We start from the raw sequence: 22,909 nt of genomic DNA, 5'->3' as shown, positions 1-22,909 counted from the left end.
CTGTGATTCACAATGACTTCATAGCATCTCTACTTTAACCTTACAACTCATTATGAGAACAGTAACTCCTCTAGACACCTCTGCTTTAAGGTATTTTTTTTTTTTGGCTCATTTATATTGTTCTCTGTCTCTGCAGGAAACACCTTCTGGACCCCACCATTGACTACAAGGTAGGGAGTGGCAGGTTAATCGGTTTAATCAGTGAGATTGGCTGAAAGTTTTCTATGTTATATTCCGGCCAGCTCTGTGAGCTCTTTGATTATAGTTTGGTACTATGTTTTATAGTTATATCTTACTCTGTCTAATAATTCATTTCTGTCATCATTTAATCACCCTCATGTTGTTCCAAACCCATGTGATTTTCTGTCGTATGTAGTCCACAAAGGAGATGTTTATCCTGCTCTTTTATGTAGAATTAAAGTGAAAGGTGGCCAAATATGAAAAAAATAAAAATAAAAAAATAAGCCAAGAGACCTTGACAATAGTCCATATTACCTGTGTGCTATATTCCAAGTCTTTAAAGGCCATACCATAGCATTGAGTGAGGAACCAACTGAAATTGTAATCGGTTGGTTAAAGTTGTTAATCACTGAAAATCTTCCACTTTACCGTAGCTCTCAAATCTCATTTGGGCATATTCAAATTCGTCTCATCATGATTGGTTACAAGGCACACAAAGACCAAAGACGTTTGGTACCATTGACGTCAAACCTTGCATGAAACGTCTTGATTCATGATATTTGCATATATGCAAACAAGATTAATAAGATTTGAGAGCATAGGTGGAGGGGAAGCTTATCAGTTAATAACGACTTAAATTTGGAATTTTTCATTTTACAAAACTATCAAATTGATTCAGAAGACTTGGAATATAGTGCATATGAAGTACTTTTTACAATACTTTTGGTGCTTTTTGCAGTTTTTGGAGCTTTACAGCCCCTGGTCACCATGCACTTTTATTGTATGGAAAAGTGCGGTGTGAATATTCTGAAAATCTGAGAATAACTTCTCATTTTGTGTTTCACTAAAGAAGGGAATTCATACAGGTTTGGAACAACATGAAAATAAGTTTTTGCAGATTTTACAGATTTGTAATTTCTGGGTGAACTATTTCTTTAACTGTTGAAGAAAAATACTGTGTATACATCCATTGATAAATAGATTTGTCTGTCTGTACATGTGTGTTTGCAAAACAGGTGGAGAAAGAAGAAATAGAGGCTCTTATTCCTAAAGGAGGGTCTGAATTGACAAAGCAACAGATCCGCTACCTGCTGCAGGTGAGAGCTCATGGTCACATGGTGAATGGCCACCCTGACCACTCCCATTGAGCTCCACCCATCTCTCAGTACACCCCACCCGTCTGTGGTGTCTGTGCCTTTCCTGACAGCTCATTTAGAGTATTAATCTGTCCCTGGTACACATGTTTCTGCAGGCATCACGGAGGCACACACTCATTCATTGTATTTGTTTTAATAAGATTAATGCGCACAGTCAGCTGCACATAATACGTTTATGTTTAATATGTTTAAGATCTGGCAAATGAATAGGGCTGACTAGGGCTGCAAAAGAGAATGGTTTTAATTTTGGTTATGACTGTAGTATAAAGTATTTTAAAGACCCTGCATTGTGGAATTTCCTTATCAATGAAGCTTAAGAAGTCTAAAATGCAGTACCACCTACTTGAGCAAAAAACACACAAATGATGATATAATATTATTACAATGGTAGATGGCCACCCGTAAACTGCTGCAGCCTCAACAAAACATTACAAAATATTATTTTGCTTTCTTTCCTTAATAGGACCTGAACTTAATATAATATAATGTGAATGGTTTATAATATAATAAATGCAAATGTAATTAAAAACATATATGCATAATAAATGGTTTGATTTGAGAAATTTGGCTATAGTTTTATACACTAAGCTCAACCTTAACAGTCTAGTGCTCTCTCTTTCTCTCTCTCTCTCTCTCTCTCTCATATCAAGACTCGTATGACGGCTGATAAGACCATGCGTCTGTTGTTGACCACATTCAGCAGTCTGCGAGAAGAGCTTATGCATCTGCAGGAGGATCTGAGGGTAAGAGAAAGATCATTATTCCACTAACCCTCCAACAGACTCTTGTCCTGCGGAAAGTTTCCACTGTCGATACAATGATGAACCCTATCAGGTCTTTCCCCGAGGGTGTTTGTTTGTTATGTCACATAGTTTTGAGCTGACCTTGAATTTTTAAAGGTGTGATGCCTGTATAAACAGAGTCAAGAGTATGATGTGACATCTCTGGAACAGCCCCAAGCCATATGACATTACAACAGCTTCTATTTTGATAGCTGACATGGAATTTCATAGGTTTTCAATGCAAAAGTGCGTCATGATGTGCAATAATTTAATAATCTTTCCAATTCTTTTTCTATTTGTAAATGTAAAAATACATTTGTCATATTGCAGGGATATTTTAAGTAATTTTCTTGAACTTGTGAAGGCAAAAATGTGATTAAAAATATAGATGGACGATAATCAGTCTGACTAATATTTTCTACCGATATTTTTCTACTTCATCGATTATCATTTCTTTAATATTGATAAATTGCATCTTTTTGGTGGGTTTTGGTGGGTTCTTTTGGAAGAATAGTGTCCAACAATGCCATTACATCTGTGTGTGTGGAATGGTTTTCACAGGTACATTTAATCAACTTTTACGTAGCATTTATTCTGAAGTGAGAAACACATAACATTTTACGTTTAACACTCTGACATAGCCCAAAACTAAGATGAAAATATATTTGTGACCCTTTAAATAGAAAAACAAATTAGCATACATATATGCATAAAAAATATTATTATTCATTTTTAGATTTTTTTTATATTAATTTAGATTTTTTTGAAAGTATTAATTATAACTTTTATTAAAATATTTGTAGTGCATATCATGTTTTATTGTACTGTAATGATAATTTTGTTAATCTTGTGCCAAAAAAAAACAAAAAAAAAACAGGAATAAAACAATAATTAAAATATTGGTTCTGCATATCGGTTATTGGACACACATAAAAATAATCTGTATTGTCACAGGGCCTAAGATACAGTATACACTTTCCATTGTACATATATGTACATTTTAACCAGGGATGCACCGATGTATTGGCTGCCGATATTTATCTGACAATTATTGAACAAATTAAAACCATCGACATATCGGTAATAAGCATGAAAATGCCGATATGAAATACAGATGGTTTATTTATAATTAATTAGTTACACTTTTTGTAAAATCTCTTGTAAAGGGCTAGTTCACACAAAAATAAATATTCTCTCATCATTTACTAACCCTTATGCCATCCCAGGTGTGTATGACTTTTTTCTTCTGCTGAACACATTCTTAGAAAAATCTAAGAATTTCTTAGCTCAGTAGGTCCTTAAAATGCAAGTGGATGGTGATACGAACTTTGAAGTCCAAATAGAACAGACAGACAGCATAAAAATCATCCATACAACTCCACTGGTTAAATGTATGTCTTCTAAAGCGAAACGATCACTTTTGCTGCAAAAAACATCAATATTTAAGTACTTTTTAACTATAAATCATCGCTTCCGCTCAGCAGCAGCACACGTGTGTGACGTTATTGCATTGGCATGTTTACACGAGAACAGACACACCTGGAAGGGCAGCGCTGTTTACAGCTGAGTAGGAGGAACGCTGTACAGAAGCTCCGTTGGTTTTGGTTTAGATCTGTATTTGTATCTGTATGTTTATTCACAATGGTGCATGTGTGTGCTCATCCTGGATGTCTCAACCGAGAGAAAAATGTGAGACTACGTCCGAACATGCCAGTGCGAATACGTGACACGAGAGACCGTGTGCACTTGGCCTCTCGTGAATCTGTTTACTGCTGCTGACCGGAAGTGAAGATTTATAGTTAAAAAGTACTTAAATATTGATATGTTTTGCACCGAAAGCAATCGTTTCACTTTAGAAGACATTTAACCACTGGAGTCGTAAGGATGACATTTATGCTGACTGCCTGTTCTTTTTGGAGCTTCAAAGGTCTAATCACCATCCACTTGCATTTTAAGGACCTACTGAGTTAAGATATTTTTTCTATTTTTCTTCAAATGTGTTCAGCAGAAGACAGAAAGTCATACACATCTGGGATGGCATGAGGGTGAGTAAATGATGAGAGAATTTTCATTTTTGGGTGAACTGTCCCTTTTATTCAAATGCACAATCCAGAAATAATAATAGCCACAATATGTAGAAGGGTTGGCACTCCTAAGAACATGTAATATTTAATTCTTATTTTTTCTCGTTCTCATGTTTATATGGACAGTTCTGAATAGGCTACATGATGAGGGAAACCATTCAAAACACTTTGAAACCAGCAGACTTTGACTTCTGAGAAATCAGTATGACATTCATTAATGTTGCACGATCACCATATTATCATATTTAGCTTTTGTTTTGTATATTTTATTAATTTTTTTTGGCTTGTGATGTGTTCAACAGATCCATGTTCAGTGGAAACTATTTATTATTAGAACAGTAAAAAAAACATGTACATTTTTAAAGCATTCCTAAGTAAAACAGTGATCTGATGACAAAGGTAAGTGGCAAAATATCGGAATCAGTGTCATTATCGGTGTATAGTTTGTTTGTTAAAATCGGTATCGGTCAAAAATGTTTTAAAAATTTTAACCTAGAATTCATGGACATGTTATTTGTCAACTGACAACTTATGTAAACTACCCACTTTCAAATTTATAGTGGACCAAAATGCAGTGGATTACAAGAGTTTCTGAACGGCTGCTAAGTATTAAAATATATACAGTATATTGCTCTGGATACACAAGGCTTACAAGTACAAATTCAGATTATTGTGGATGTATACCACAAAGAACCAGCCTGCTTTGTTGGTACATCTGTTTAAATTTGTTAAACATAAACTATGATAGGATTACCACAAATACCAGAGGTGGAAGCCTACATATTCTGCCAAAAGCAACTAATGATTTATAGGAAGCATATTTGCAAATGTTTGTGTTTGAGGTTGTGATGGCATACAACAATGTTATTCCAGTTCTCAATTGGTACTTGTAATTACTTTTAATTAAGTTTGTGTGGTCTCTTTTGAAGCTGGAAATATAATAACATGAAAATATGCTGAATGCATTGTGCATGTGTGCGTGCTAATCAGTGACCCAACAACTAATCAGTAGCTAAAAAAAGTGAGGGATTATCCAATTAATTGTTTTTTTGTCTGCAGGTCACAAGCAGATTCAGTTTCAAAGGAATTTGTCTGCATTTAGGGCATCATCAAATTGTTTCATTTTAGCCAGTTTAGTAATTTTTAATCTTTAATCAGATTGATGATTTATTAAAGGAATTTTGAGAATTTTGTCAATACTTACTCATCTTTTTTTTTTTTTTTTTTTTTTTTTGTTACTAAATTTACCAAAATAATTTTCGAATAATCTCCATGCCGCTCTCTTCCATACAACAACAGTTTATACTTCACAGTGACCATGTCTTTCAAGCTCCAAAAAGGACAACAAATCACCATAAAAGTACCATAAAAATATTATAAAAGTATTCAGATGGCTATATTCAAAGTCTTCTGAAACCATGTGATAGCATTGTGTCAGGACATCAAACATGGAACAAAAAGAACTGCATGAAGATTCTTTAAAATCTCTCAGTATACAGATTTGGAACAACATGAGGTTGAGTAAATGATGACAGAATGTGCATTTTTGGGTGAAATATTACTTTAAGTGAACCTGATTGGAGGATTCTTTCCAATTCAAAAAACATCATCAGTGCCTCTGTGTGTCCAGTTGTAAGCTGGATTTGTTGTGTGTGTGTGTGTGTTTGCAGCGTCTAGAGAGTGAGAAGGAGGAGCTGGAGAGAGATCTGAGCTTTAAAGCCAATCAGGCTTCGCAGTATGACAGACTACTGGAGACTGTACGTGAGCACAACAGACAACTGCAGGTAGGGGGCGCCACTATAAAACCACAACATATAAGCTTCACTTCCAAACATCAGTCCTGCCAACAATACAATGCCAGTAACACTCAATTCATGGCTTTATATAATTTCTGCATAGTTAGTGGCTTAGGTGGTAATTTCAGAACTGATAACACCTAGAATTTTTGTATGCTGTGAGATGTCCATCTCAATCTTCACGACCTTCACTATCTTACTCTCTTAGGTGGCTGTGAAAGAGAGTAACAATGCTCAGCGTACTTTAGAGAGTCAGCTACTGGTCCTCCAGAGCAAAGACCCCAGCAAAGACTTCCGCATCAAAGAGCTGGAGGGCAGCAAGAGGGCTCTTGAGGAAGAGAATGAGCTCCTGAGGAAGAAGGTGAGAACTTCTTAGGGACCTTGTTGTGGTTGCTCAACTACAGCACTCAATGGAAATTCTGTCATAATTTACTCACCCTTATGATGTTCCAAACCAACCTTGATCTCTTTCGTGAGAAAGTTTGAGGGTGAGAAAATGATTTCAGAGCCAGTACTATACATTTGATAATTTTATGTTTGAATATTTGTTGACGTATTGTTCAATACAGTACATTTGTAATAGCAGTCCTGCATCTTGTGGTCACTGGTATCATTGTAAAACTTCAGAAACAGGAAACTAGAGATTATGCAGTGGAAATCCATATAATTATAGTCTCTGATTCTACATTTTCCCCTCTCTGTTTGTGTGTGAATGTGTGTGTATGTGAAATTGTGGGTGTTTCTTCCACAGATGGTTGGTCAGGGCAGTAGTTCCACTGTCCAAATCAAAACACAGGAGCTGTCCAAACAGTACGAACAGATGCTGAATGAACTACGAGAGGAGAAGGAGAGAGAACTCAAGAGCCTGCGGGTAAATAATTAAGAAAGAAAGAATAGATAGGGGTTGATGAATTTGTACTAAATGTATCAATTATGACTCCTTAGTAGGAATATCATGTTAATGTAATAAGCTATAAGAGGCAGTGAATAAGCAGGGTGCCTTAAACCCCAATAACCATGTCCAAGTGTGATATGATAACAAACAAATGTTCAATAAATAGTTAGATTTCTGAATGTAGCAACTTGGTGCATTAAAAAAGAATGTGCAGTCACAGATGTGTTTTAGATCCGCTCATCCAGACAGAATTTAGAGTCAGAATTATCCATTTTATAATAAATCCAGACGTCTTGAGTTAACATCTTTAACAGTGATTTTACCATGGTTAATGTCTATCATTTGGTAAAAGGACTGTAATGCACATCCTCTCATAGCATATTGCTTTTATAAAACAGAAATATGATAAAAGAATGATTAATGTATGAATGAATAATTACATTTATTAATAAAAATTACCAGAATAAACAATTCTTCCTAAAATAAACTGGACACTATTTCTGGTTGCCAAACTACAGTAATTATAAAAAGAATACAGAATTTAATTAATATTCAAGGGAAATCACAGGTTTACAGTACTGTGCAAAAGTTTTAGGCACTTGGGAAAAATGTTGCATAGTGAGGATGTCTTCAAAATGAATGACATAAATAGTTTTCATTTATCACTTAATGCCATACAAAGTCCAGTAAACATAAAAAAGCTAAATCAATATTCGGTGTGACCACCTTTGCCTTTAAAACAGCACCAATTCTCCTAGGTACACCTGGACAGTTTTTCTTGGTTGTTGGCAGATAGGATGTTCCAAGCTTCTTGGAGAATTCACCACAGTTCTTTTATCTATTTAGGTTTATCTATTTATATGTTTCAACTGCTTCTGTCTCTTTATGTAATCTCAGACTGACACGATGATCAGTGGGGGGCTTTGTGGGGGCCATGACATCTGTTGCAGGGCTCCCTGTTCTTCAGGATACAAAGAAATACAGGCTGCTCTGGAAAAAAACGGTGTGGTTGTTTCAAGGAGCACAATACGACGATACTTGAACAAAAATTAGCTGCATGGTCGAGTTGCCAGAAAGAAGCCTTTACTGCACCAATGCCACAAAAAAGCCCGGTTACAATATGCCCGACAACACCTTGACATGCCTCAAAGCTTCTGGCACACTGTAATTTGGAGTGACGAGACCAAAATAGAGCTTTATGGTCACAACCATAAGCGCTATGTTTGGAGAGGGGTCAACAAGTATTGTGCTCCTTGAAACGACCACACCGTCTTTTTCCAGAGCAGCCTGTATTTCTCCTGAGGTTACCTGTGGGTTTTTCTTTGTATCCCGAACAATTCTTCTGGCAGTTGTGGCTGAAATCTTTCTTGGTCTACCTGACCTTGGCTTGGTATCAAGAGATCCCTGAATTTTCCACTTCTTAATAAGTGACTGAACAGTACTGATTGGCATTTTCAAGGCTTTGGATATCTTTGTATATCCTTTTCCATCTTTATAAAGTTCCATTACCTTGTTACGCAGGTCTTTTGACAGTTCTTTTCTGCTCCCCATGGCTCAGTATCTAGCCTGTTCAGTGCATCCACGTGAGAGCTAACAAACTCATTGACTATTTATACACAGACACTAATTGCAATTTAAAAAGCCACAGGTGTGGGAAATTAACCTTTAATTGCCATTTAAACCTGTGTGTGTCACCTTGTGTGTCTGTAACAAGGCCAAACATTCAAGCGTCAAACTTTTGATCAGGGCCATTTGGGTGATTTCTGTTATCATTATGATATAAAATGGAGCCAAACAACTATGTGATAATAAATGGCTTCATATGATCACTATCCTTAAATAAAAGACAGTTTTTTTTGCATGATCAGTCATATTTTCAAAATCAATGCCAAAATTTCACAATTTCTGCCAGGGTATGCAAACTTTTGAGCACACTGTGTGAGTGTGTGTATATATATATATAAACTATCGGCAACGATTAATCGGTAAAACTGATATATCGGTCTACAACTAGAATGCTGTTTTACAATTACTTTTAATGTGTCTCATCTAGTTAGTTTTTGCTCTAAAATCTATCTATTTCGTATGTTGTCTTTTTTGTGTGTGCATTTTAGTCTCAGCTGATAAAGATTCAGACCGAGCGCACCACCATCACAAACACCTCTGACAGTAGCCTGGAACTGCGTATCACTGAGCTCCTCACCAAACTCGAGCAACGTGAAAGTGTCATCAAACACCAGGAGGAGGTACATAAACATACACCTACATAAAGACATGTTCTGCCGCACACACAAATGGGCTTGTAACATTTGAAATTGTTAACCCACTCTCATTCTAAACCCTGGATTAACATAATCCTGGGTGATCTTGTTTCATATTTCACACTGCTCATACTTTACCATTGGTTAGTAATTAGATTTCACACTGTACGTACACTATATGGGCAAAAGTATGTGAACACCTGAACACCACACCCATGTGTGCTTTTTAAACATGTAATTTAAAAACCATGGTCATTAAGAGGGAGTTGGTCCTCTCTTTACTACTACAACAGCTTTCACTATTCTGGGAAAACTTTCCACTAGATGTTGGAACATGACTGTGGGGCTGGCTTGCAGTCGGTGTTTCACTTCATCCCAAAGGTGTTCAGTGGGGTTCAGGTTTAGGTCTTGAGCAGGCTAGTCAAGTATTTCAACACCAGACTTAGTTAACCATTTTTCCGGTGGCATCCTCTGACAGTACCAGACTGAGCACTTTAACACACTCCATTCTACTTAAAATGTTTGTCTGAAAAGATTGTATGAAAAATAGCCAATTAGATGGGGGTGTCCATATACTCGTTATGTAAACACTTAAGTTAATATTCTTATTTGCATAGTGCTTTTCAGTTCCTGTTGCTAAACAACTGGCCGATACCACATCATTTCAATCTGTATACCTTTGGCACTACAATATGGTGTAAGCACCTCAAAATCAGACAAACAGTGTTTCATAACCCGGGGTTAGATGTGGTACTAACCCCCTTTCAGTGTGAAAAGTTAAAAGTGGCTTTAATCGGGTTAAAATTCATGTTAAGCCAGGGTTTCGTGTAATGTGAAAAACATCATCTAAGGGCTGGTAAGTCAGTGTTGATTTCAACAGGCACACAATGCAGTTGTCATCTTTTCTGCAATGTCATGTGGTTGGGTGGCATCTTCCCAGTTATTACTTTGAGTATGGCTGTTGTCAAATTTCAGTTACTGACAACTCAAAACAGATTGGAAGGATGCTAGAAAATGGTCAAAATCAATGTTGTTGAGGAGGTACTTTATTTTCCTTCGAGGAAACCTTTCATTTTCCTCAGTCCATGAAATACACTCACAGAGCACTTTATTAGAAACTGTAACCTGTACACCTACTTATTCATGCGATTATCTAATTAGCCAATTGTTTGGCAGCAGTGCAATGCATGAAATCATGCAGATATGGGTCAGGAGCTTCAGTTAATGTTCACATCAACCATCAGAATGGGGAAAAAATGTGATCTCAGTGATTTCGACCATGACATGATTGTTGGTGCCAGATGGGCTGGTTTGTGTATTTCTGTAACTGCTGATCTCCTGGGATTTTCAGGCACAACAGTCTTTAGAGTTTACTCAGAATGGTGTCAAAAACAAAAAAACATCCAGTGAGTGGCAGTTCTACGAATGGAAACACCTTGTTGATAAGAGAGGTCAACAGAGAATGGCCAGACTGGTTCGAGGTGACAGAAAGTCTACAATAACTCAGATAACCACTGTAGAAAATCCCTTAGTTCTCTGGAATGAGGAGGTGGGAGATGGCGTACTTTGTTCCAAAATACAGTCTTTATTCAAACACAAAAAATCTTTGCTTTTCAGCAGAACACTCTCAAACACACATACTCGCTGGGAGCTCAGCTCTCTCTCTTGTCTGCCACCATCTCCTCCCCTTTTATCTCCGTGTCACAGCTCACTGGGAATACAAACAGGTGTTGGCACAGGTGTAAATCCTTAACCACTCAGCTTTCCCGGACCTCACTCTCCACAGATCTGTGCTCGATCACACCCCAGCCTCCACAACCACTCTGTACAATTGCAATGTGCAGAATAGCATTTCAGAATGCACAACATATTGAACCTTGAGGCAGATGGGCTACAACAGCAGAAGATCACGTCGGGTTCCACTTCGTCAGCCAAGAACAGATAGCTGAGGCTGCAGTAGGCAGAAGCTCACCAAAACTGGACAGTTGAAAAACGTGGCATGGTCTGATGAATCTGGATTTCTGCTGAGGCACACAGATGGTAGGGTTAGAATTTGGTGCGAACAGCATGAATCTATGGACCTAAACTGCCTTGTGTCAACAGTCCAGGCTGGTGGCGGTGGTTTAATGGTTTGAGGAATATTTTCTTGACACAGTTTGGGCCCATTAATACCAATCAATCATCGGTTGAATGCCAAAGCCTATTTGAGTATTGTTGCTCACCAAGTGCATCCTTTCATGGCCACAATTTACCCATCTTCTTATGGCTACTTCCAGCATGATAATGCACCATGTCACAAAGCAAAAGTCATCTCAAACTGGTTTCATGAACATGACAATGAGTTCACTGTTCTTCAGTGGCCTTCCCAGTCACCGGATCTGAATCCAATAGAGTACCTTTGTGATGTGGTAGAATGGGAGATTTGCAGCATGAATGTGCAGCTGAAAAAATTGCAGAAATTGCGTGATGCAATCATGTCAACATGGACAAGAATCTCAAAGGAATGTTTCCAACATCTTGTGGAATCCATGCTATGAAGAATTGAGGCTGTTTTTTGTTTTTTTTAGAGCAAAGGCAGGCCATACCAAGTTGTGTTCCTAATAAAGTACTCAGTGAATGTATATGCTACCACTTTGTATAGACTGGTTGCTTAACCAATATTGTCATTCATTCAATCATTTGACAGACTCAAGGAAAATGACATTCATATGTTTACAATTGAATCTGAGAACAAGGACATTGTCCTCATTATAAAGACTGCAAATTGCTTAGAAGTTGACATCATAGACGAAACATTATTTTGTTTGTTTCCTCTTTGTATTATCTCAGCTTCATTACCCTTGAGGAATGTGAATGCAGAGTAGACTTTGTGAATTTGATTGACAGATATTTCTCCAGATTCCTGCTGCAGTACTTTATTCTGAATGCATTTGACCTTTGACCTTTGGTGTGCACCCTTAGGAGATCAGACGACTCAAGCAGCAGAAGAGTGACAGCTCCAGCAGTACGACGAAAACTGTCATTACCAAGAGGTGTGTGTCTTTGGTTGGGGTGTGGGGATAAGTGCATAAACTATATATAAACATGGTTCAATCTCAGGAAACTGTGCCATTTGTAATTTATGTGTGTCTTCATGGCCTATTGCTTATATAATTCACAGGATAGTGAACTTTGTCACATTACTTGATAGATTTAACTCTATATGACTCTGGTCATATGCAGAAAGAAAATACTTTTTCATTGCTTATAAATATTCAGAATGTCATGTGAAAGATAATTGTTCCATGCCAGTCAGTCCAAAAGATAAAGACTCATTTTGAACTCTGCTCTTTCTTATCATGGAACAGATACATGAACCAGTACCCTATTCTGGGTCTGCTGAGTGATGATTACCAGTACACACCACCCATTAAAGAGGACAGGACTGTCGTCATCGAGAGCACTGGAGGGATTACCAGACGGGTAATCTAGGCTGTAACATTGGTATTTGTTTGGTAAGGGACACATTTTTCTACCCATACGGTCTTACCAAGGTCATTTAAATGGTCTTGTCGTTAAATTAATTTGCCTGTTGAGTTTCTGATTTAATTGGTTCAAGAGGCATAAAGAATTACTATGAAGAATGTGTTCTCTTTGGTTGCACTAAAACGTTCACATAATTTCTAGAATATCCAGAAAGTCAACATTTGCATTCAGTGGTTACTGATAGATTTCTCCCCCTGGCATAGAGGGACCATGCTAAATTCTACTTGGGAATGTTACTAATAGATTAATGGGGCTGTCCTTTTGTTAGTGTCTTACCTCATAAGCAAGTTATGATGTCATTGAACCTTACCTTACTATGTGATCACAAACAGTCTGCTTTTGACCAGTGACCTACTTACATTACATGCAATAAATGATGCAAAAGCAAAATTATGTAATAAAGGAGAATTCTTCTTTAATCAACATGTCTTCTGAGACCAAAGAGGTCTATAATACCTTGAGAGAAATATCTGTTTGCATTCCCATGGAAGTATGCAACCTGCATGCTGCCATCTTTGCTTACTGCCCCCACTAACCAGCATTACCAAGACCCCTTGGTTTAGACAAATAATGTCTTTCATTAAAAACATATGGAGGATCTTTAATGCTGGGCTTGTTGCTCCAGTAATTAAAGTCATATGAGTTTCTGAGAAAAATATTAACTGCAGCTGGATGCAACATGTACGTTATGTTGCTGCATTGCATGAAGTGCATGTCCTATAGTCCAATGATTGTCTACTTTGACACTAGCACTGTCTCATATGCCTGAAATAGGTAATATTTCCTGAACTGGTGAACCAATTTTTCAAAATCGCATCATTGTCTTACACTTGGTGTACTTTCTGGGAAGGAATCCAGTGTGTCAAAAAGCTGTATCCATTGGGTTCCCACATAGTTGCATCAGAATGAGTTCAGACTGGGCTGAGATTTAAGCTATAGTAGAAAGAATCTCAGAGCAGTTTGCCAGCAATGTTTTATCATTCTGAAACTCTAGATATACAGTGCGGTTCAGAAGTCTGAACGCATTGAAAATCTGGGATTCAAAATCTCATTTAAACTTGGAAATAAAAAGGAAGTTTTAGGATAGACGAATTTAAAACAAAGAAATATTATGATCGAGATCAGAAATTAATGGGGGCTTAGGGCAAAAATGCCAAAATTGGAAAATGTAGGGTTAGGAAATGACCCCATAATAAGTTCCCTCTAAACATCTGATCTATTTTCTAATATTTTATTATTAACCTAATACATATTATCACAAAATATGATTTGAAGCTGATTTAAAAATTATAGGTAACAACCTTAGTGAATTAGTTTGGAATTTATATTAATAAATGACACACAGTGGTTTTTTAAAATGCCCCATAAAGGTAAAAAAATGGCTCTAAAAATCTGATCCAGAGGGCAAATATTGCCCCACGGTAAAAAAGTTCATTTTTGACCCTGATTATGATGTAAATGAAAAATAAATATTAAAGATGCTGCACTATTTTTTAGGTCACTAACATTCAAATTTGTGACATTGAACAATAGGCTTGGTATCGATGCCTTTTTCAGAAGATTTTCCTGATGATTATCGATATACAGTTAGGGCTGCTCGTTGCACAAGAGTCTTTGTCTTTTCAGACATATTTCTGAAAACAACGTTGGTAAAGTGTGATCGGCAGGGTAAATTTAAGGGGATTGCAAATCGGACATGTCTGGCAGATGACATGGCGCATACTAAAACAATTATTGTCTATGAAGGTACATACACAGCGCGGGCTTATCCTCTCTGGAGGCTGCTCAAAAATCTGCAGTGACACGAAGCCCAACTCGCATAGTTTTCCATTAAATTCGACCCAAATCATTATTAAAGGACTACGATTATTTACTCTAGCCATCAGTGGATGATATATTGTGTATATGCATCTTTCATAGAGCCTACACAAAGTATTTTCAGTTACAAGTGTCTTTTTGTGGTTTGACAGCTTGAATGAAACCTCTTCAAAGATACATACAGAGAAATTTAATAATAAACGTCGCCATTTCTAATTGTTCAGTTTACGCAGTTACACCAGTTTCATACACTAACCTGCAAACTCATCAGCATAACTTTCATTCTTGAAGAAGTACAAAAACCTTTTTAAATTTTGTGAGTATGTATCCTGTGCAAGGAGCTCTAAAATACCTGGCCTATGTTGTGATACCTGTGCCTTGCGACATGCTTCAGTAAATGTCATATCACCCTCTTGTGGTCTCCCAACGCTATTATGCCAGACATTAAACAGAAGCCCAACTGAGTGAATTGGAAAGCACGCAAATAAGGTGCTGATCAATAATCGAAATTTTAATGTTAAAGGAATAGTTCACCCACAAATGAAAATTCTCTCATCATTTACTCACCCTTATGCCATCCCAGATGTGTATGACTTTTCTTCTTTGGCAGACCACAAACGAAGATTTTTCGAAGAATTTCTCTGCTCTTTTTGTCAATACAATGCAAGTGAATGGGTGTAAAAATTTTGAAGCTCCAGAAATCACATAAAGTCAGCATAAAAGTAATCCACATTACTCCAGTGTTTAAATCAATGTCTTCAGAAGCGAATTGATAGGTGTGGGTGAGAAACAGATCAATATTAAAGTACATTTTTACTATAAATTCTCCTCACTGCTCAGACAATCTCAACTTTAACTTTAACATTCTTCTTGTGTTTTTGGTGATTCACATTCTTCATGCATACTGGGCAGGAAGAAGAATTTATAGCAAAAATGGACTTAAATATTGATCTGTTTCTCACCCACCCTTACAAAAATTGAGAGTTTACTGAAAATTTGCCTGAAAATTTGCATTTTCACATGCAAATGAGTTTTGCTGCAAACTTGCGGCAAATTGTCCATTGTTGCCAAAGGTTTGGCGGAGGTTCACCACTACTGGTGAAAAGCTGCAAACTTCTGGAAAACATTTGTGGCAAATCACAAGCTCATTTGCATGTGAAAATAACGAGCTGCAAATTTGCGGCTAGTTTATATTTTTTTTGTAAGGGCACACCTATCATATCACTTCTGAGAATATTAATTAAACCACTGTAGTCATATTAATTACTTTTATGCTGCATTTATGTGATTTTTGGAGCTTCAAAATGTTGGCACCCATTCACTTTCTTTGTATGGATTGACAGAGCTGAAATATTCTTCTAAAAACCTTAATCTGTGTTCTGCAGGATAAAGAAAGTCATACACATCTAGGATGGCATGAGGGTGAGTGAATGAGAGAAATTTCATTTTTGGGTGAACTATTCCTTTAAATCCTTTGTATGAAAAGGTTAGATTTTCTTGAGACCACAGCGGAACACAAGATGCCATTTGGAACATTCTTAAATAATGCTGGATTACATGGATCGTCAGGTTTTGCACAAATTTGTGAAGTCTGTCAGCTTGAGTGCATGCTGTCATTAAAGCAAAAGGGGGACATACCAAATACTAAGAAATTCAGACATTCATATACATTTTCCCTACAACTTTTAACTCAAATTTTTTGCTGATAATATAATTAGCTTAATTTAATATACAACTGCATTAAATTAGATAACTGCAAATTGAAACACTTTCACAAGTGAATTTAAACTTTTAAACCCCACTGTACAGCCACTACTCACAGACTGAAAACAAAACCTTAAAAAAAGACAAACAAATCTTACAAATTTGCAAAACTTACTCTAAAATGAATGCTGTGTGCTCTGTTCTGATCTGGGCAGAAAATCATTACCAGGCCCAGACAGAATATGGGCGCCCAGAATGCAAAAACAATCTGCAGATTTCAGCAGAATTGTGACATCTGTCATTTATAAAAGTTGTATGCATCCCCCACCCCTTGCATGTTTGTTCATTAAATATTTTGGCTTATTTCATTATGCTGTTTAGCTATCAGTAAGAGTTTAGTGCTCTCGGCTCCATTTAAAACATTCCATTATGTTTAAAATCATTCTGCAGAATTCCATACATTTTCCCTCAATTTCTGCACAGATAAAGTGAAAAAGTCTGCAGATACCAACCAAGAAACTGCTGCTTTTTTGACAGGAATTAACTGGAAGAAGACCACGAGGTCTCCCCGTTTCCTCGTCCAGATGCGATTCCCTGGCTCTCACCCTGCATACTGCCCTCTCCCTCATCCCAGGGGCTGCTAATGGTGATGATGGCTCTAACATTTAATGCTTGGCCTGTAGAATTTTAAAATTTGCATCCTTCATGTGTTCCACCAAACCCTTCAGCAGTCTCTGGTCAGCACTACTGTACACATATACATACACTACCGGTCAAACGTTTTGAAACACTTGACTGAAATGTTTCTCATGATTTTAAAAATTGTTTGATTTGAAGGCGTATGCTTAAATATTTGAAATTAGTTTTGTAGACAAAAATATAATTGTGCCACCATATTAATTTATTTCATTATAAAACTAAAATTTAATTAAAAAAATAACGTTTTTGTAATTGATGACTTGGACCAAATAATTAAGAAAAGCAGCTACTAAGTGCCCAACATAGATGGGAACTCCTTCAATACTGTTTAAAAAGCATCCTAGGGTGATACCTCGAGAAGTTGGTTGAGAAAATGTCAAGAATACATGTCTGCAAATTCTAGACAAAGAGTGACTACTTTGAAGATGCTAAAATATAACACAGTTTTGGTTTATTTTGGATTTTGTTTAGTCACAATATAATTCCCATAGTTCCATTTGTGTTATTCCATAGTTTTGATGACTTTACTATTATTCTAAAATGTGAAACAAAAATTATAATAAAGAATGAGTAAGTGTTTCAAAACTTTTGACTGGTAGTGTATTTGGAGGGAAATGTACCCTTATTGTAGTCAAGGGCTGTGTCTCGTTTGGAAGGCTGCATGCTAGGTAGGACGCATCCTTTGAAGGCTGCAGTATACCAAGTGTCCTCCTTTAAACAAGCCTCGTTTAAACAAGATGGACTTCGCAGGACAAACGGAAACGGAACGTAACATGGTTGCTATGACAGCACGCCACTCTTTAACAAGCGCGAGCGCTTTGAGTGAGAAGGGAACAAAGTCCCTTTAGAAGGGAATGTATGAGGTAAATTTTAGGAGAGTTATAATGATGTAAAGAGAAAAGAAAATAGATTTTACAGGTGAACTTTTAGTCTAATACTTTATTTTAATTATATATGAATATAATTATACATATTATATACTCTGCACCCATCTACTGAGGTACTTCAACTTGGGAATTAACATTACTTGCATTTGAACATCATATTTACGGGCAAATTGACATCATTTTTTTTTTTTAGACATTTCCGTTGAAGCAAAGTATTGTGGGATATGAGTGCCCACGAAGGATACACCTCATGCATCCTCCGAATTCCCATGAAAGAAGGTTGCATTCGAATTGTCCTACTCGCTTTTCTGAAACGAGACAGCCTCGATGACATATGCGGCCGTCAAATGCGACCTCCGGAGGACACAGCCTTCTAAACGAGACACAGCCAAGTATTGTCTGTAATGTAAATGGTGGTTGCTAGTCTTGTTGGTTTTCTTCTCATTTATTTGGTTTTGCTAGTTTGGGTAATTTTATGATGTTTTTTTTTTTTTTTTTGCCTTTTATGTTTATGTTCTGAAAACATCAGAGAGGTGATGCTTCATATGCAAAGGGATGCATGCATGTAATAGTGGTCGACTGAAATAGGCTTTTCTATGGCCGATGCCGATATCTGCAAAGCAGAGTGACCCAGGGGCGGACTGTGAAGAGAAATCGGCCTGGGATTTTAGATAGAAACTGGCCCAAATTTGTTGAGCGGTGGGGGGGTTGGGGGGGGGGTAGTTGCTGTCCTTTTCTGCATACCGCGGCACCCCATTTCAGATTATTGCGGCCCATTCGGCCCCGTTTCACGGATGGCCCACCGGGAAAAGTCCCGGTTCTCCCGATGGCCAGTCCATACCTGGAGTGACCCATGGCTGATATATTGAAAATGACAGAGACATACTCAAAATGTTGAAATAAACATTTTTTACATAAAATTTTACTCAAAATTCAGAAAAAATATTTGAAAACATATGCTGTCAGTAAAGGCACAGTTATTGGCCTGTGCTGATAATCTAAAAATGCTAGATATCTGGCAATTAATTGGCCTTGCCAATATATCAGTAGACCATTAATATGCAATTTAAGATGGTGAGGGATTTTACTGCTTATAAGTGGTTTATGCCGAATGGGATAACAGTGATAGGTTTAAACTATGCAAAAATCTTACAAATTGGATCACTGCTGTATTTAACATAATAGATATAATATAAAAATAGATTATTATGGCTCTTAAAATGTAATTTTTGCCTTATTCAACACTTTTTAAACATGCAATGGAAGATATCTTTTTAAAGTAAAGTAAGCTATAATAATTCCTTAATTTCAGCTTTTATAGCCTGCAGCTGCTGGGAGTATTTTTGTTATGGTACATAGAGTCTATTTCTACAGTGTCTGCTGTAGTTCTGAGTTGTTCTGACCTACTCAAGTGTTTCCCCCCCTCTCTTAATATTCAATGTAATATGCCTAAAAGGAATCTTGGACTTCAAGGTACATCCTGTTGTTTTTAAGTGTGAAGTTTTACCTTCATTACAGTGCAAAATGTCAAGATTTTGTTTTGCTCAAGTTAGTGGTTAAGAGAGAATGGCAAGAAGAGAGCAGTTCCTGATGTCACCAAGAGGAAAATATTCACAATAACTTTTAAAACATCTCTTTTTTTAAAAATACCTCAGCGTGGCATTGGAAATCCAAAGCTCTTAGGTTCTTAGAAAAATGCTGTTTTCAAAGAAAATGATATGTTGTTTGATATGTTACAACCTGACTAAATGCACCTTTTATTGAAATATGTTAGTGCCGCTTTAAATGAATAAACTTCACAATTACAGTGTGGCATCTGCAGCATTAACCGATTGATGGATGGAATTTTACATTCTGTAACAGTGTGTGCTTGAAATAAAGTATATTTTGACCATTTAAGGACTTTTAAGAATGTTCATTTCTCCTATATTGAACCTGTAGTTTCAGCAAAGCACCTTGCTTTTTGCCACATTTTTTTTTTTTCCTAAATTGGAATACGTGTAAGTATATATTCATTCTTTGTTGTCTTTCCTTTGCCTTTTCAAAAATTACTTTTCCCAGTTTAAAAATATTGTAAAGTTAAATAAGTTACGTGTTTGAATATATGATAAACATACACTGTAAAAAAAAAAAACGGTAATATTCCGGCAGCTGGGGCACCAAAAGTATTCTGTGAAATAACGGAAAATATCTAACTCGTAAAAATACAGTAATTTTCCATAATTAAAATACAGTTTGTAGCTTTAATTTTACTTGAGATCTTCTGTATTATTATTTATTTATTTTTTTAGCTTTTCAACAGTTTCATACATTAAATAAAATATAAATATTTGTGAAATTATGCTAAATTTGTGAATGTATTTTAACAGTCTTTTTATGTAGAAAAAAAGATTTTCTTTAAAAAAAATTGAAATTTGATGGTTATTCACAGTTACAGGTTTTCCATGTTATTCTACATTAGACATTTCACAATTCAGTCTATTTCTGTAATTTTATTAATATTTTTCTGTACTTTAAAAATACAGGAAAAAAACTGTAAAATAAACAGTAAAAATCCCGAAAAATTACAGATTTTTTTTTTACAGTGTAAAGCTACCCTATCTAAATCTTAAAAATGGCAACAAAAAAGAGAAAAAAAGGCTGCCAGTAGGCGAAACGGCAAAAAATAAATAAATGTATAATAATATATTATTTTTAATTATTACTCGACAATCAATCAGTGAACTTTATGAAATCAAGTAGTCTGCCTGAGATTTATGTCGGCTGTTCAGAATCAGATCTAGAAATGTCATGTGTATTAATCACTCTTTCGAAGCAGTTCTTTGAAATAAATGGGTCTAATGAATTGGCAAAACTGTCTGAATCGGTTCGCCTAAATCATGAATCAGTCACTCTTTCAAAGCAGTTCTTTGAAATAAATGTGTCTAACGAATGTGTGATTAAATTTGAATCATTTGGACAGCCCAATTGTGCACTGAATCGTCTGGAGTGGTTTCTCTTCTGACAGAGAACAAAAATAGCACTTGATAAAGTGGAATATTTTAGGGCTGTAACTAACGATTATTTTGATAATCGATTAATCTTCGATTATTTTTTCGATTAATCGGCTAAAAACAAAATTTGCATTTCCTGTATTTTATTTCTTTTTTAAATGTAATTATTTTATTATTTGATCCCCTTTTCTAACAATTTGGAATGCCCAATTCACCCTACTTAGTAGGTCCTCGTGGTGGCGCGGTTACTCACCTCAATCTGGGTGACGGAGGACAAGTCTCAGTTGCCTCCGCTTCTGAGACCGTCAGTCCGCACATTTTATCACGTGGCTCATTGTGCATGACACCGTGGAGACTCACGGCATGTGGTGGCTCATGCTACTCTCCATGATCCATGCACAACTTACCATGTGCCCCATTGAGAGCGAGAACCACTAATCGCGACCACGAGGAGTTTACCCCATGTGACTCTACCCTCCCTAGCAACCGGACCAATTTGGTTGCTTAGGAGACCTGGCTGGAGTCACTCAGTACACCCTGGATTCGAACTTGCAACTCAAGGGGTGGTAGTCAGCATCAGTACTCGCTGAGCTTCCCAGGCCCCTTTCCTATTTTTTATTAAAATGTGATATTTTTTCTAATTAAATTATAAAGAAGATTTGGTTCGATTTACGGTACTGAATTCTACTACATGATTCTATACTTTCACAAAATTTTGAACAAAGCCAGGATCATAATCATAATCATTTGAATTTATTATTATTAATATTATTATTACTTACAGGACATATGCAAAACAGATCCTTTACTTGTAAAGCTTAAAAGTACTATTCATTAAAGAGTAAAATGATCCATCAGGGATGGAGTGGGACAAAACAAATCAGCCCAGCAGAGGGCAAAATGACACCAGAATAAAAAATATTAATAATTCTTCCCAGCTGAAAAAGACATAATTATGTTACTGATTGCATATTGTAAGTTTTAAAAAAGTCACTCATTACATGTTTCTAGACTATTCTTTTCGAGAGAAAAAAAAACATTTTTAATGGTAGTGTATGCTTATCCAGTAAAATAATGTTTGCCATAGTATAAATTTACTAGTGAAATCAGACATTACATGTGGCATTATCAGGAGGACTTTCAAATATCAGGACCCTTAGCATTATTATACATTCTATTCAGCATACAGTTTATATAGTACAATCATCAGATTCACTCTTGCGCTGAAAAGTCTCATCCTAGACTTTTTGTCTAGACATCCTAAGATCAATGTATTAGCTACATGCGCTTACATTAAGACCAGATTTCTGAAATGAAAAACGTAATATGTAATTGAAATTTCACATTACTTATCTATTAATTTAAAAAGGGGGACAATTAGGATGTTATGTATTTTAATCATGGAGAATGTAGTAATGTGATGAACTATGGCAAATCTCGGAAATGGAGGTAAAGTTGATCGTTTTTAATTTTTTTTTCTGTTACATGTGAGTTCATTCTTTTCTACACTGTATACAGTAGATGACATTGTGGCATAAAAGTGAACTAAACAAACATATATAACCAATGATTGAATATAGGAGCTATTGCAGCTGATTCCACAGCACATGGACACCTGCCCTTGGTCACAATCTTTACATCACTCTTCTTACTCTCTTCTAGAATTCATTCTCTTCTCCTCTTTTCCTTCACTTTTACCTGGCACTTTCCTAAAAGTAAGGTGGTAGGCTACTAACTTGCTTGCTGGCAAACTGGCAGAGGAATTTCAAAAGAAATGAGCTCACTTGACTACCATTTCCCTCAGCATTACAACTGAAATCAAATGAAACAATTACATTATTGACAATATCAGGGCCTGAAATTCATTTCTAAAGGTTGTTTTCCCCCCTTAGATGCCTCATATTGTTGGGGATTTCTTCCACTTTGTAGTCATGACACAAAGTTATTCAATATTGTAAAATAATAGTAATAATGATTATTATTATTATTACACTATTTCACCTAACTGTTTCTATTAGTTATCTTATATGGACCTGTTTATCAAAATTATACCTTTTATTTTGATCAACTCTTATGCATTATGATGCTTCTTTTCAGTCAATTGTTTCCCAGCAAAGCGCAATGTAAT

General features: G+C 36.3%; 1 protein-coding gene across 1 annotated transcript in view; it reads left to right on the top strand.

Annotated features, from left to right (window-relative positions):
• The window catches only part of LOC127428777 (protein POF1B-like), a 37,356-nt gene extending 17,669 nt beyond the window's left edge, over positions 1-19,687 (top strand). Inside the window, exons 5-14 of the mRNA XM_051677375.1 lie at positions 137-170; positions 1,197-1,277; positions 1,988-2,080; positions 5,874-5,987; positions 6,208-6,360; positions 6,751-6,870; positions 9,009-9,140; positions 12,117-12,187; positions 12,503-12,649; positions 16,740-19,687. Of these exons, the coding sequence (XP_051533335.1) occupies positions 137-170; positions 1,197-1,277; positions 1,988-2,080; positions 5,874-5,987; positions 6,208-6,360; positions 6,751-6,870; positions 9,009-9,140; positions 12,117-12,187; positions 12,503-12,626 (922 nt within the window). The 3' untranslated portion in view covers positions 12,627-12,649; positions 16,740-19,687. The remainder of the gene's footprint in view (positions 1-136; positions 171-1,196; positions 1,278-1,987; positions 2,081-5,873; positions 5,988-6,207; positions 6,361-6,750; positions 6,871-9,008; positions 9,141-12,116; positions 12,188-12,502; positions 12,650-16,739) is intronic.
• Positions 19,688-22,909: the final 3,222 nt, after the last annotated feature.

Source organism: Myxocyprinus asiaticus, chromosome 38 (assembly GCF_019703515.2).
Source record: "Myxocyprinus asiaticus isolate MX2 ecotype Aquarium Trade chromosome 38, UBuf_Myxa_2, whole genome shotgun sequence".
NCBI lineage: Eukaryota > Metazoa > Chordata > Actinopteri > Cypriniformes > Catostomidae > Myxocyprinus > Myxocyprinus asiaticus.
This window is presented reverse-complemented; position numbering and strand designations above follow the sequence as displayed.